This window comes from Mytilus trossulus, chromosome 9 (genome assembly GCF_036588685.1).
Source record: "Mytilus trossulus isolate FHL-02 chromosome 9, PNRI_Mtr1.1.1.hap1, whole genome shotgun sequence".
In the NCBI taxonomy this organism is placed as follows: Eukaryota; Metazoa; Mollusca; class Bivalvia; order Mytilida; family Mytilidae; genus Mytilus; species Mytilus trossulus.
Genome location: NC_086381.1, coordinates 78,710,747 through 78,723,200, shown reverse-complemented (window position 1 = coordinate 78,723,200; position 12,454 = coordinate 78,710,747). Strand labels below are relative to the sequence as shown.

General features: G+C 34.9%; 1 protein-coding gene across 1 annotated transcript; it reads right to left on the bottom strand.

Annotated features, from left to right (window-relative positions):
• Window positions 1-2,725: 2,725 nt before the first annotated feature.
• On the bottom strand, window positions 2,726-12,095 carry LOC134683440 (uncharacterized). Its single transcript, XM_063542728.1, has 2 exons — window positions 11,935-12,095; window positions 2,726-4,448 (listed from the first exon to the last, which is right to left on the bottom strand). The coding sequence occupies exon 2, from the start codon at window positions 4,446-4,448 to the stop codon at window positions 2,805-2,807; it is 1,644 nt and encodes a 547-aa protein (XP_063398798.1). The 5' UTR covers window positions 11,935-12,095; the 3' UTR covers window positions 2,726-2,804.
• Between the last annotated feature and the right edge of the window lie 359 nt (window positions 12,096-12,454).

The window sequence follows — 12,454 nt, the reverse complement described above, 5'->3', positions numbered from 1 at the left end:
CAAAGTAAGACCTTCAACACGGAACCTTGGCTCACACCGAACAGCAAGTTATAAGGGGCCTCAATATGACTAGTGTTAAACAATTCAAACAGAAAAACCATCAGTCTAATCTATATACTAGAGGCTCCAATGTGCCAGTGTCACTCAATTGATATGTTTGTTCACAATTGATGCATGACATAATGCAACAATTCTACTCTTGCTTTAGTTTCAGAGATATAAGCCAACACCTGCATTTTACCCCTATGTTCTATTTTTAGCATGTTGGTTGCCAGGCGGGGTCATCGGACACATTTTCAAACTTTATACCCAAAAAGTGATTGTAGCCTAGTTTGGTTAAATTTGTCTCAATAGTTTCAAAGAAGAAGATTTTTGTAAAAGATTACAAACATTTACGGAAAAAATTTGACAATTCACTGTATAAGCAATTACTCCTTAATGGGTCCATAAATAAACTCATCATAGATACCAGGACTAAAGTTAGTATATACGCCAGATTCGCGTTTCGTCTACAAAAGACTAATCAGTGACGCTCGAATACGAAAAAGTTTAAAATGCCAAATAAGGTACGAAGTTGAAGAGCATTGAGAACCAAAATCCCTAACAGTTTTGCCAAATACAGCTAAGGTAATCTATGCGTGAGGTAGAAAAGCCTAAGTATTTCAAAAAAATCAAAAATTTTGTAAACAGTAAATTTATAAATACAACCATATCAATGACAATTCATGTCAGCACAAAAAGTTCTGACTACTGGGCTTGTGATACCCTCGAGGAAATAAATCTCCACCAGCAGTGGCATCTACCCAGTGGTTGTAAATAAACTCATCATAGATACCAGGACTAAATTTAGTATATACGCCAGACGCGTATTTCGTCTACAAAAGACTCATCAGTGACGCTCGAATCTAAAAAAGTTAAAAAGGCCAAAATAAATACGAAGTTGAAGAGCATTGATGACCGAAATTCCTAAAACTTTTGCCAAATCCAGCTACGGTTATCTTTGCCTGGGTTAGAAATGCCTTAGTTTTTTCAAAAATTCTAAATTTTGTAAACAGTTAAATGATTACAAAATTCAGCAAGTCAGTCTAAACATTCGACTGTGTGAACCACCACAAGAAAGCCTCTCTCCAGAGTCTGAAAACAAAGATCGAGAACCGCGGTGTTTGTGTTGGCAGGGATCAGTATCGTTGTTCGCCCTCAGCTAGACAGTCAACAGCACCGCAATGGTCAACCACATTACAATGATAAAGTGCGGTCAATGCTTAGCAACGACTGGCGTATTCAACACTCTTAAGGAGATCAAGATGAGGATCGCAACCGTTTGCAAGAGTTGCAAGTCTCAATCGTGATATACCAGCCAAACACCAACCATTTTTTTAATGATTCATACATACACCAGGTGTACAACTTCAAAAGTACCGCCGTCAAGAAGACGTCAACGGTAAACTTTACCCGTAATTTCGAGTTATATGTATCTTTCCATCGTGTTTGTGTACATCAGAACAGTAAAATATACCAATTTGGTCTCATTCTGTATATGCAGGACATATATGTCACTGGACGATGAAAACAACAGTCAACCAATCAATCAATTCATCAATCATATACTGACACAGCTGATAAGGAACATTTATTACTTTGTAAATATCAAAAATGTTTCTCAAGTAAACATTAAAGTGAGGGTGTTAAAGCCCGTACTTAGACCTATAAAGTTTTTTTCTTTTATAAGTCGTGACTTGGATTGAGAGTTGTCTTATTGGCACTCAAACTACATCTCCTTATATCTTTATGTTAGTTACTTTGCCATCTCTCGGAAAGCTGGTTTAGGGACAAATGTATGACGGATTTACTCAAAGGCTCTCACTTAGAAAATATTTCGTTTGAACTTACTAGTTGTATCAGTTATTATGAAATGAAGGCAATTTGGAAACCTCGTCATTGGTTACGTTATGTCGTTTTTAAATACTGTAAACCGACTTATATTCGCGAGCGATTTATTTTCGTGACTTTTGCGAGTAGACAAATAACGCGAAAATAAATCGTCGCGAATATATAAATCTTAGATCTACCCTTATCAAACTATATCAAGTAAATTAGAAAATCGCCGTGAAGTTGACTAGAAAGAGGAAAACGCGAAATAAAGTATCCGCGAAAATAAGTTGGTTTACAGTAGTTCATTCAGATTTATATTATTATATCTGTTTGAAATATAGAAACGCTAATTATGAGCTTTACATATTGTATTTACTACATAGTATCTTATCCCAGGCATAGACTACCTTAGCCATATTTGGCACAACTTTTTGGAATTTTGGATCCTCAATGCTCTTCAACTTTTTACTTGTTTGGCTTTACAAATATTTTGATATGAGCGTCACTGATGAGTCTTATTTAGACGAAACGCGCGTCTGGCGTACTAAATTACATCCTTGTATCTTTGATAACTATTGATAAATGTATTTTATTGCCGTACGGTGACCTATAATTGTTAATGTTTGTGTCATTTTGGTCTTTTGTGGATAGGTCTCATTGGCAATCATACCATATCTTCTTTTTTATATTAGTATTTCATGTGAAGAGTTGGATTGCTGCCATTTTGATATAGACTGTTGAACATGAGATATGGTATATTTGTATTTTATATTTTAACTCTTGTTTTGTTTTCGTCTTTTAAATTTTTCTTACATGCTATGGTTGACATGATATAAAATAGACAAACAAATTTGCTTTCAATCAACAACTGATTTTTTTAAGTACAGTTCGTGTTAACGTTGCTTTCTTTCATGATTTCATTACCAATTATATCATTTAAAGTCAAACACTGTAAGTTGGTTGCCATTATTGGTAGCGGCATACATCTGTGTATATGTTCTGTTAAATGCAATACCCCATATATCACCGTATTGGTATTCTTTGTCTAAAATATTGTCGTTTAAATCTTCTCCCTCTTTTGAAAGCCTAACAACAGAATTTTGCGACGCGACATAAACGCTGCCATCACGGTCAATACAGATGCCTTTAGTTCTTCTGTCACAGTATGATCTGTGCTTACATAAAAGTTTGCCATCTTCTGTAATAACATAGAAAGAATGACACGACACATACATTTGATTTTTGTCAACCTCGTGCATGAAACAAATAGCTGTGCTATCTACACATGGAACATCAACGATGTGTAAAGGACATCCGTCTTTAGTAAAAAACTGCATCTTTTTAAACGTCCCAACAACTAATCTGTCTTTAAAGAACGTAATACCATACGGTTTTGGAAAAGTTTTTACAGTTTTGTCCACTTTCATTGGAATGTACTTTATAAACTGTATTTTTCCTATTCGTGGAAGTGTTACAACGGCCTCGTCAGTATCATCAATTACACATATATCAAAAACTTTACCGGTCACTTCACATGATTTGTCGACACTTCCATTCGGAAAACATCGTGAGACAGTATTGTCATCCATACGACATATCAGTACATTGTTTTGTTTTGTGACAGCAATACCTTGGACTAAACTAGACTGAAAGTCAATCGTAGACTTGCAATATAATGTTTTAGCCGAATCATTGTGGCGAATGGCTTCTGCCACTTGAGCTTTACTGAACTCACCGTGTAATACTATATTTAACGGCGTTTTCTCAATTGAAATATCCTCTAAGGTCGGAAACGATGGTGATTCATGCTTTTCGGGGAAATGTATTTTAATCCTATCAAGTTTTTGACTCTTATCGATAGATAATGATGCTTCTTTTGTTAGTTGTAACTTTATCTGGTGGGCCAGAATTAATACTTGGCTTTCGGACCCATGTTTAATAACCTTTTCTAATTCCTCTTGACGTTTCGTATATAACATATTTGATTCTGTTAAAGAATGTTCCTGTTCTTGAAATCGAAGTCGGTATTCTGTACATACCTTATCGATTTGCTCACTCAAAACGGTGGCCGACTCCTCAATGTGCTTTTGTAAACGAGTTTTAAAAGTATTAATGGTTTGATTTGTAGCTATTCTTTGGTCCTCTAATCCTTTAATTTCTTGTCCGATTGTGGTTTCAATAGAGCAAAAAGCTTTAACTGAAAGTTTAAGGTCTTTTGATACATCGCTGACTAACGCGGATGAACGAACATCTTTCGCCGCAACGTCTAAGGGCAATAACTTACTGCATGCCCTATGTTCCGCGGTCATGCACTGCCTACAAGTTAAAGCATCGTGGTCGACGCAAAATAAATCCAGCAACATATCGTTGTGCTTTGAACATTGTTTGTTTTCCAGTGTGGGGAAGATACCCGCTTCTGATACATCAACCACATGATGAGTTTTCGTTGCCTTTCCTTTTTTGTGAAACTGGAAACATTCTTTACACAAATTCTCTTCGCATTCTGTACACCATTTAACAGCCGGAACTAATGTATCTTCTGTCTCACATGGCTGACAAAGATGTTTGGAAGCCATCTGAAAGGGAAAATGGTTGATTAGTATGATAAAAAAAATATTAGCGACTTATGAAATGTGTTGATTTATATCAAACATTAGGCTGGACGCAGACGAATTAAACAATAAATGAATATTGTGTACGTTTGGCAAACGTTACGACGGGGATGAAAGGGTAGGAGCGGATCCAGACATTTTTTAAAAGGGGGTTTCCTCCACTGTTATATTTCTTGAATACCTACATCCTTTGGTTTGCCGACAAAATATAAGTAAACATATGCTTGCAGTCAAGAAATAATGTAGAGTTCAAATCAAGTGTTGTAAAAACAAACATTGGCTGACTATGTGGTATGTTTTTGCTCATTATTGAAGACCTATGGTGACAATAGTCATTGGGTCTCTGGTGGAGAGTGACAATCACTGCCACTGAATTGGGACATAATAAAAAAGAAGATTTCTATTGTATAGTGTACAATAAAACAAAATTTTTGATCTACGACTTAGATAAAACTTTAAAAACCTCTATACACTATATGTAACTTATTTCTTTCATTTTAGGACATCTCTGTTCAAAGTCAGGAGTCTGTAGTTCTGACAGTGGATGCTCTTGGTTCATGTCTGTCGTGTTTACTTTGTTAAATTAACTGTTACTTTTTCCAATTAAATTGTTTGACATTTTTCATGTTGGAACCTTTTAAAGTCGACTAAACGGCGTAGGTTTGAAGGCTGTACGGTTGCCTGTAATTACTTTTAAATACTTCATTTTTCGTTGGTGGATAGTTTTCACATATACCAAATATCCTTACTTTTAAATACTATTAATGATCATAAATGACCAGCAAGAAAAGATCTACAAATAAGTCAAAAAGGCCGAAATCGTCTGACGTCTTCTCATTGGAGTTATTGCCCATTAATGACGATTCTTAGCATTGTTTTTTCTTCTTTTGGTAAATTTATTAAAAATTAATAAAAGACAGGTCGAAAATTTAAATATAAAAAAATTTTGATAAGAATAATAACATCATATAACAAATAAGTCAATTGTTGTTGAAATCATTGTTAGACTCCTTACAAGGGTGATTGTCCTCTTATTCTTTTCCAGTCAATAATTTTTATCTACCTTTGTTGAAAATTCACAAACGTATACACCAGGATGAGCGACACAGGCTCTTTTGAATTTTTTGTTACAATTTGTCTTAATTCTATCATTAATTAAAATAAACAGTGCGTTAACAGCTTCTCAGAGATGGAAGTTAATTGGCCGTTTCAGAGACTAAAGGACTGTGGGTAATTCATTTGTTTGTATCCTAAAATAAAAAAAAAACGTCACGTCATTGGTTGAATTTCCATTGTTTAGGACGTGTTTAACCAATCACGATGCTTTGGTGTACGCTTTTGAAAATATTACCCAGAATGCATAAGATTCTGAAAAGGCAAATTAATGCACTTGTTTTAAAGCTCCTCCAATGTATTTTATTTTCGTAGGAGAAGTGGTAAACGGCGGATTAGTATTGTGCTGAAATTTGAAAAAAATGGGCAGGACAGGAGTTTTGAGTAAAAAAAAAAAGCAGGATGAGACACTTGCAAAAAAAAAAAAGTCAGGACGACAATTTAGGTAAAAAAAAGTCAGGATAAACTATAAAAAAAGGCAGGACCGAACAGAGTGAAAAATAAAAAGGCAGGACAGAGATTACAGCTAAAAAAAATGCAGGACAACATTTTTCATCCTAGCCCCCCCCCCCCCCCCCCATAAAAATCAAATGGTAGCTCCCTAATAGATAAAATTGGGAGAATTTGGATGGAGGTCCTTCCTTTCTGTATTCTATAATTTATTATATCATTTTTCTCTATTCTTTATAATTAAAATTGCCCATTATTCTCGTCTCTTAAATAATTTATCACCTCGTTGTTCTTTTATATTTAATTGTTGGCCCACCTTTCTCTATCCCTTTTTACATCGAGATGACCGTTAGGTCATTCCGATGTATTGCTATCGCCTAAATTTCAATTATGCAAATCAGTTTTGGGTTTCTAACCTATCTATAAAAATTATAGATCGCGGACATTATCTAGTGCAAAATAACAATCCTTATCGCATGTTTTAACTACATTTTTTCAATGGATATTCATATATATTTTTTTAAACACAAATTAATAATATGAAATTTTTTAAGAAGAATATTTCAAGAACGTTTTGCGACATTCTCGGCAAGGACCGATAACTCTGTATTTTTTTGCGAGAAAATATGAATGCCTCGACCAATAACATCACTCGGGCCTAAAGGCCCTTGGGCTGATATTGGTGTCTCGGGATGATACGACATATGATACGGATTTCGCCATGTATTATTCTCTATATATCCATTGTGATATTTCCCCCTCTCAACTGGAAAATGATGATACTCTAAGATCTTCTTTTACTTTTGTTGTGTACGATTTAGATAATTTAGTGTTTTGTAAAATTGCATTTCCATGATCTAAATCTATATATGCATGCTACATGTGCTATACAGATAGACTTTGGATTTCCGTTTGGTAACTTCCGTCTCTTTTTTTGTTTTTGTGATCAGGATTTTAGGTACATTGGTCGCTGTATTGCGACAAAGCAAAACAATATATAACATCCTTTCCAGACTTCATAATTCGTTGGACTATACCATGTATATTCCAAGTTGCTTTTGACATGTTTTGTTTGATTGAAATTTCGACCTATCGTGACTTGCTTTACTCGGAGCAAAGTCAAAACTCAGATCTCATCTCTATTCGATTGAAACAGTTTCAGAAAAAAAAACTTCCTTTTGCAACGGGTCGTGTATTCAGAAATAACAAGTTGGTTCCTTCCACTTCATTTGAAGTCCTTTAAAAAAAAATACTCTAGTTTAAGGTGGTATTGGAGTTCATATTTTGCCAAAACGTAGTATAGATTGTGATATGTTCAAAAATAGAATAAAACTGATAGGTCACTGAGTATTTACTAAGGCTACAGGTCGTGGCACAATGACAAATTTTATATGGATTATACAGGGGAAAAAAATCATTATGTGATAAGAACATGTAGAAGCTAAACTGAAATATATACTTGTAAAATAAAATACGAAAAGATAGCTTTTACAAAATGCTGTCAGAATATTAAAAGAAAAGATAGTGTTACCGTATTTTTTCCGATTAAAATGGTTAAAATAAGAACTGGTAAAATTTCATCTTGAATCTTTCAGAAAACTCTTTTTTTTAAGTTACCTCCCCTTAAAGTGTCAATCTAAAAGTATTAAAAGTCAATCAAAAATAATCTATGCGCGTAAATATATTAATGTTTATAAGTTTAAATCTTATTTTGTCATTCTTTTGAATGAAAACTTACATTATTTATCGACATTTCTCCTCAAATTTTGATCATTTAATTGAAAATCTGCACCTTAGATTCTTTGTTATTTACAATAATTGGCGAAAGACAACCATACCACCTTAACCATTTAAAACTAAATATACCAAAACGCTTTTTTAAATCTTATTATAGTTAGGAATCAGATTGTTAGCCAATATATAATCAAATTTGAAGTTTATCCTCGATATTGATATACTCTGTAAATATCGTCAATATCATTTCCAAAAATAGTAACATCGAGTCAATATCGTTTTCAAACTTACAATATGATCTACATATGTAATATACAAATGTAGGAGTGTTCACTCAGTAAATACGTTATATGGACCTGTAAGATTATAATGAACCTCGGAATCCGTCCTCGGTCCATATAATCTGAACAGGTCCATATATAATAGAGTACTGACCTGACCTCGTTTGAAGTCCATTATTAGTAAATATATCGAAGGATAGATACCTGTTTGACCGAATAGTAATATGAAATAGGAAAACGAAATAAATCCACTTAAATAAACTTTTGATCCTTTTTATATATCTTACTAAATGATGCTAGGAAACATAATTTAATATTAAAAAAATCTTTCCCAGGTTGGTCAACATGATCATCTAGAGGACCAAGATTTAATTCTGAGTTCCAATATAAGACGACAAATGACGGCTGCGGTGGCGGATAACCTTTCCCTTAAAGTTCGAGAGGCATATGACGATATAGCCCATCAGATCCCTCCAGCAGAAAGGGACAATATCCCTACGTATGACAGTGTAAGATCTTCTCTTGACCGAACAAGAAGAAGATACATGCCTGAGATACCAGCATCAATAAATGACGTCGACATTCGTGGACGCTGGCGCGTTACGCTAGATGGGAACCGTTTTCTCAGTAAATTGGATAATGGATGGGGCATTGCTGTTTTTTGCACGACACAAGCACTCCGTTGTTTGGGTCAATGCAACGACATCTATATTGATGCAACATTTAAATCGACACCAGCTCCTTACAAGCAATTTCTAACCATCCATGGATTTTATAGGGACAGAGTTATACCTCTTGTATTTGCCTTGATGACTGACAGAAATGTGTCGGGCTAATTATCGCCAAATTTTGGGACATCTGAAGAGGCGATACTCCCGCCTAACAAATAACCAACTTACCCCTACCAATATAATATCTGATTTCGAAACCGCTATAATGACTGCTGCTCATACAGACTTTCCAAATTCTCGTATCATGGGCTGCTTTTTTCATTTTTGTAAAAGTGTCTGGAGGCGTGTACAAAAAGAGGGACTAAGACGCTCTTACAACAGAAGTGCAAGACTAAAAAGGTGCATTCGCAAGCTGATGGCCATAGCGTACCTCCCTGTAGCAGTTGTGCGACAGAATTTTCATTTGTTTGTGCAAGATGTAGAAACCAGAAACCTATGCAGGAGATATCATGGTTTGAGAGATCTCCTGCTCTATTTTGAGCGCAATTATCTCAATGGTCAGTTCCAACCGGCAACATGGAATGTGTTCAACAGGGATATGGACAATCGAACCAATAATCACGTTGAGGGTAAGTGGAAAATAAAATTACGTTGACAAAGTAACAGACAATTAACTAGATGTAATTTTAAACACATAATAACATCCTTATATCAAACCCAACTTTTGTTTCGGTCCGAAAGGTAAACTGTTTTTGACCAATCCGTCTATCCGTCAGAACATCATTATCAGTTTTTATCTTGTCATCGTAGCCCCTTTAAAACAACTTTAAAGATTTATTTACGATTGAAGATAAGGAATTTGATTTCTCCACTTCTATCACACGTGATTTGAGGTAAATGTGCATTATTATCTGTATTTCATAATTTTTGACAATATAGGCACACCTCCAGAAAAGCACACCTTATAAGTCGTGTCTAAATTTACAATTGTTTTAATTTTTAACAAGAATTGTTTTTTAAAAGCATGGGTGTATAACGCACACTCTTAAAGTACATCCATTTTATATCAATCAAAATCTAAAAATACCACATTGCCAATACCAATTTAGCAACCAAATGCACATATATAACCTTAAATTAGTGTAGGGCGAAGCAGTCCATAGCTTTTTAGAAAGCTAAAACTTGATTAAATTCTAATAACGTCCGGATCCACTACCGGAAGCTATCTCAGCCAATCAAATAAACGTATTTCCTAATATGCAAATCATAAAATAATCATTGACCAATAAGTTTGCGATTAAGAAACGTGTGGAGCACGTTTTTAAACGGTCGCGTTTTGTTACTAGATAGTGCAATCATATTACGCGCGGATTCACTGAGCAGAAGACAATCGTGTGCTGTATGGTTATTGCCCATTTTCATTTAATTATCTATACTTGTTAAACGTGTAACATGTACGTTGTAATATGAAAACTACATTTATCTAACGATCGGAGTACCCTATTTTTGCCGGATACTTGGTGCCATGGTTTCAGGTTTATTAACACAACGTCGTTTTTATTCTTCTTTTCAGGTTTTAACCACAGGTGGAATACAACCGTTGGGAGGAAACACCCCTAATATTTGGTATTTCATAAAAAAAAAAGTGAAAAAAGAAGAACGCAGATCGGTTCTTGGTATACAGGCAAGTAATCGCGGTGACAATCCGGTACCGACAATCCGCCTACCAGGAGGCTTAAATATACACGTTTACAGGCTAGAATTGATCGATTGCAGGCCACATACAGAGCTGGCAATAGAAACATTGACCAGTAGTGGAATGCAATGATTTACACTTGCGCAATTTCAGTAAAATCGAAAATCATTACTTGAACTTTGTTTTGTTTTGTAATTTTATTGGGAAGAAGTAAACTCTAGAATATGTATGCCCCACCCCACCTCAGAAACATATGATTGACCAACACCTTGATATTCCTGTTTTATGCTGCAGAAAACGAAGATGTAGGATATTATAGCGTGTTATTTAGAGCTATAGGGACATTTCGGACCATACAAAACTTGAACTCTTAATGTATCACAATGAGGTTCTTTTTCATTTTATATAATTGGTTAAAAACAATCGCGACAGAAAAAGATTCAAATTGAAGGTCAATACATATAATATGTTGGTTTTACTAATTTTATTGTCATTTGTTTGTTCTTGTGAAATATAAAAATGAGGAGATGTTGTAATAGCTTGCCATTGAGGCAACTATTCACCAAAGTTTAACTGAAGATGTAGGATATATAGGAAACCATACTGCATTAATCAATGAGAAAAATCCATACCTTATAGTCCGTTAAAAATGCCGCGACATATGCTAGACTATCATGGACTTTTTAAAAACAACTTCCGTAAAACAAATATGACATACATGGATCAAAGACTACCACTTATCTACAGGTTCATAACTTGGGACAGGCACATACAGAATGTGTCGGGGTTAAACATGTCTAAAGGAGCCAACCCTCCCAAACCTGGACTGGCATATGTAGTTGTGATATAGTACAAATATAAGAACAAACTATAAAAAACACTCTATAACTAATTCCAATTCTTCACATTCAAATAAGAAGAGGTGGTATGATTGCCAATTGTCTGTATTTAAGTTAGCAAGGAACCTTTGCATCATATTTCCGTATATATATGGAGTTTGAAGTTAATCCATAAGAAAATAATTCTGTACATTAACAATGGTAAAAACATACACGGGAGATTTCTGTATTCATAAGTTATGGAATAGACCCTTAGACGGACGTTTTTACACTGAAAGTTTCAACCGCCTAATATTTTTTTCTAAAGTGTCGCACAAGTGGGTTGTCGGATTAATGGGCTGTCGGACTTTTGAGTTGTCGGACTAATGGGTTGTCGGAGCAATGGGCTGTCGGAACAATGGGTTGTCGGATTAATGAGCTGTCGGACTAATGGGCTGTCGGAATAATGGCGTGTATTATCCGACCGACGACGAATAATCGGAAAATGGCTATCGGTCAGGTTATCTTACTTAAATGTTTTTGTTATACTTATCCCCTTTCTCTGTCTACGTGTTTAAATTTAGGTTTTTCAAACAAGATATAGTTTCTGATAATTTCAAATTTTGCTTCAAAAATATATCTACTAGCTAGATAGTATTATAATAAACCGTTCAGTAAATTCCTTACCGTAAAGCTTTAACCCTAATAGTTCTGTATCTGTTTATCTTCACACAAAACCACACGATAATATTATACACTGTTTATATTAAATACTATAGAGTTGATAGAGTTAAATCGATGCATTAATAGTTATCCCACGATGACGCGGTGTGTCCGTGTAAGATCACGTGCCCGATGGCCGGAGGCCAGAGGGTGATCTTACACTGACACACCAAGTCCGAGTGGGATAACTATTTTACATCCCAGCTGTTTAAGATTAGACCAAAAACCATTTGCAATTCATAAAATCTAGTTTAGAACGCCACACAACCATTATAATATACTTTATATATTCTATATGATGTATACCCTTTGTTACCCCCGAACACGATGAGTAGTTATCAAACAATGTCAACTCGCCCCACTTGCCAATCGGCCCACACTATATCGCCACTATATAAAAAAAATCGTCACACTCTTGTTTACCGACTCTCCCTACTTTTAAAAAAGTGTAAAATCAAATTGAACAATCAGTCTGATTTCTCAC

What these genes read in the sequence shown, in the direction of transcription:
- LOC134683440 (XM_063542728.1), bottom strand. Translation starts at nt 4,448, where the DNA reads ATGGCTTCCAAACATCTTTGTCAGCCATGTGAGACAGAAGATACATTA.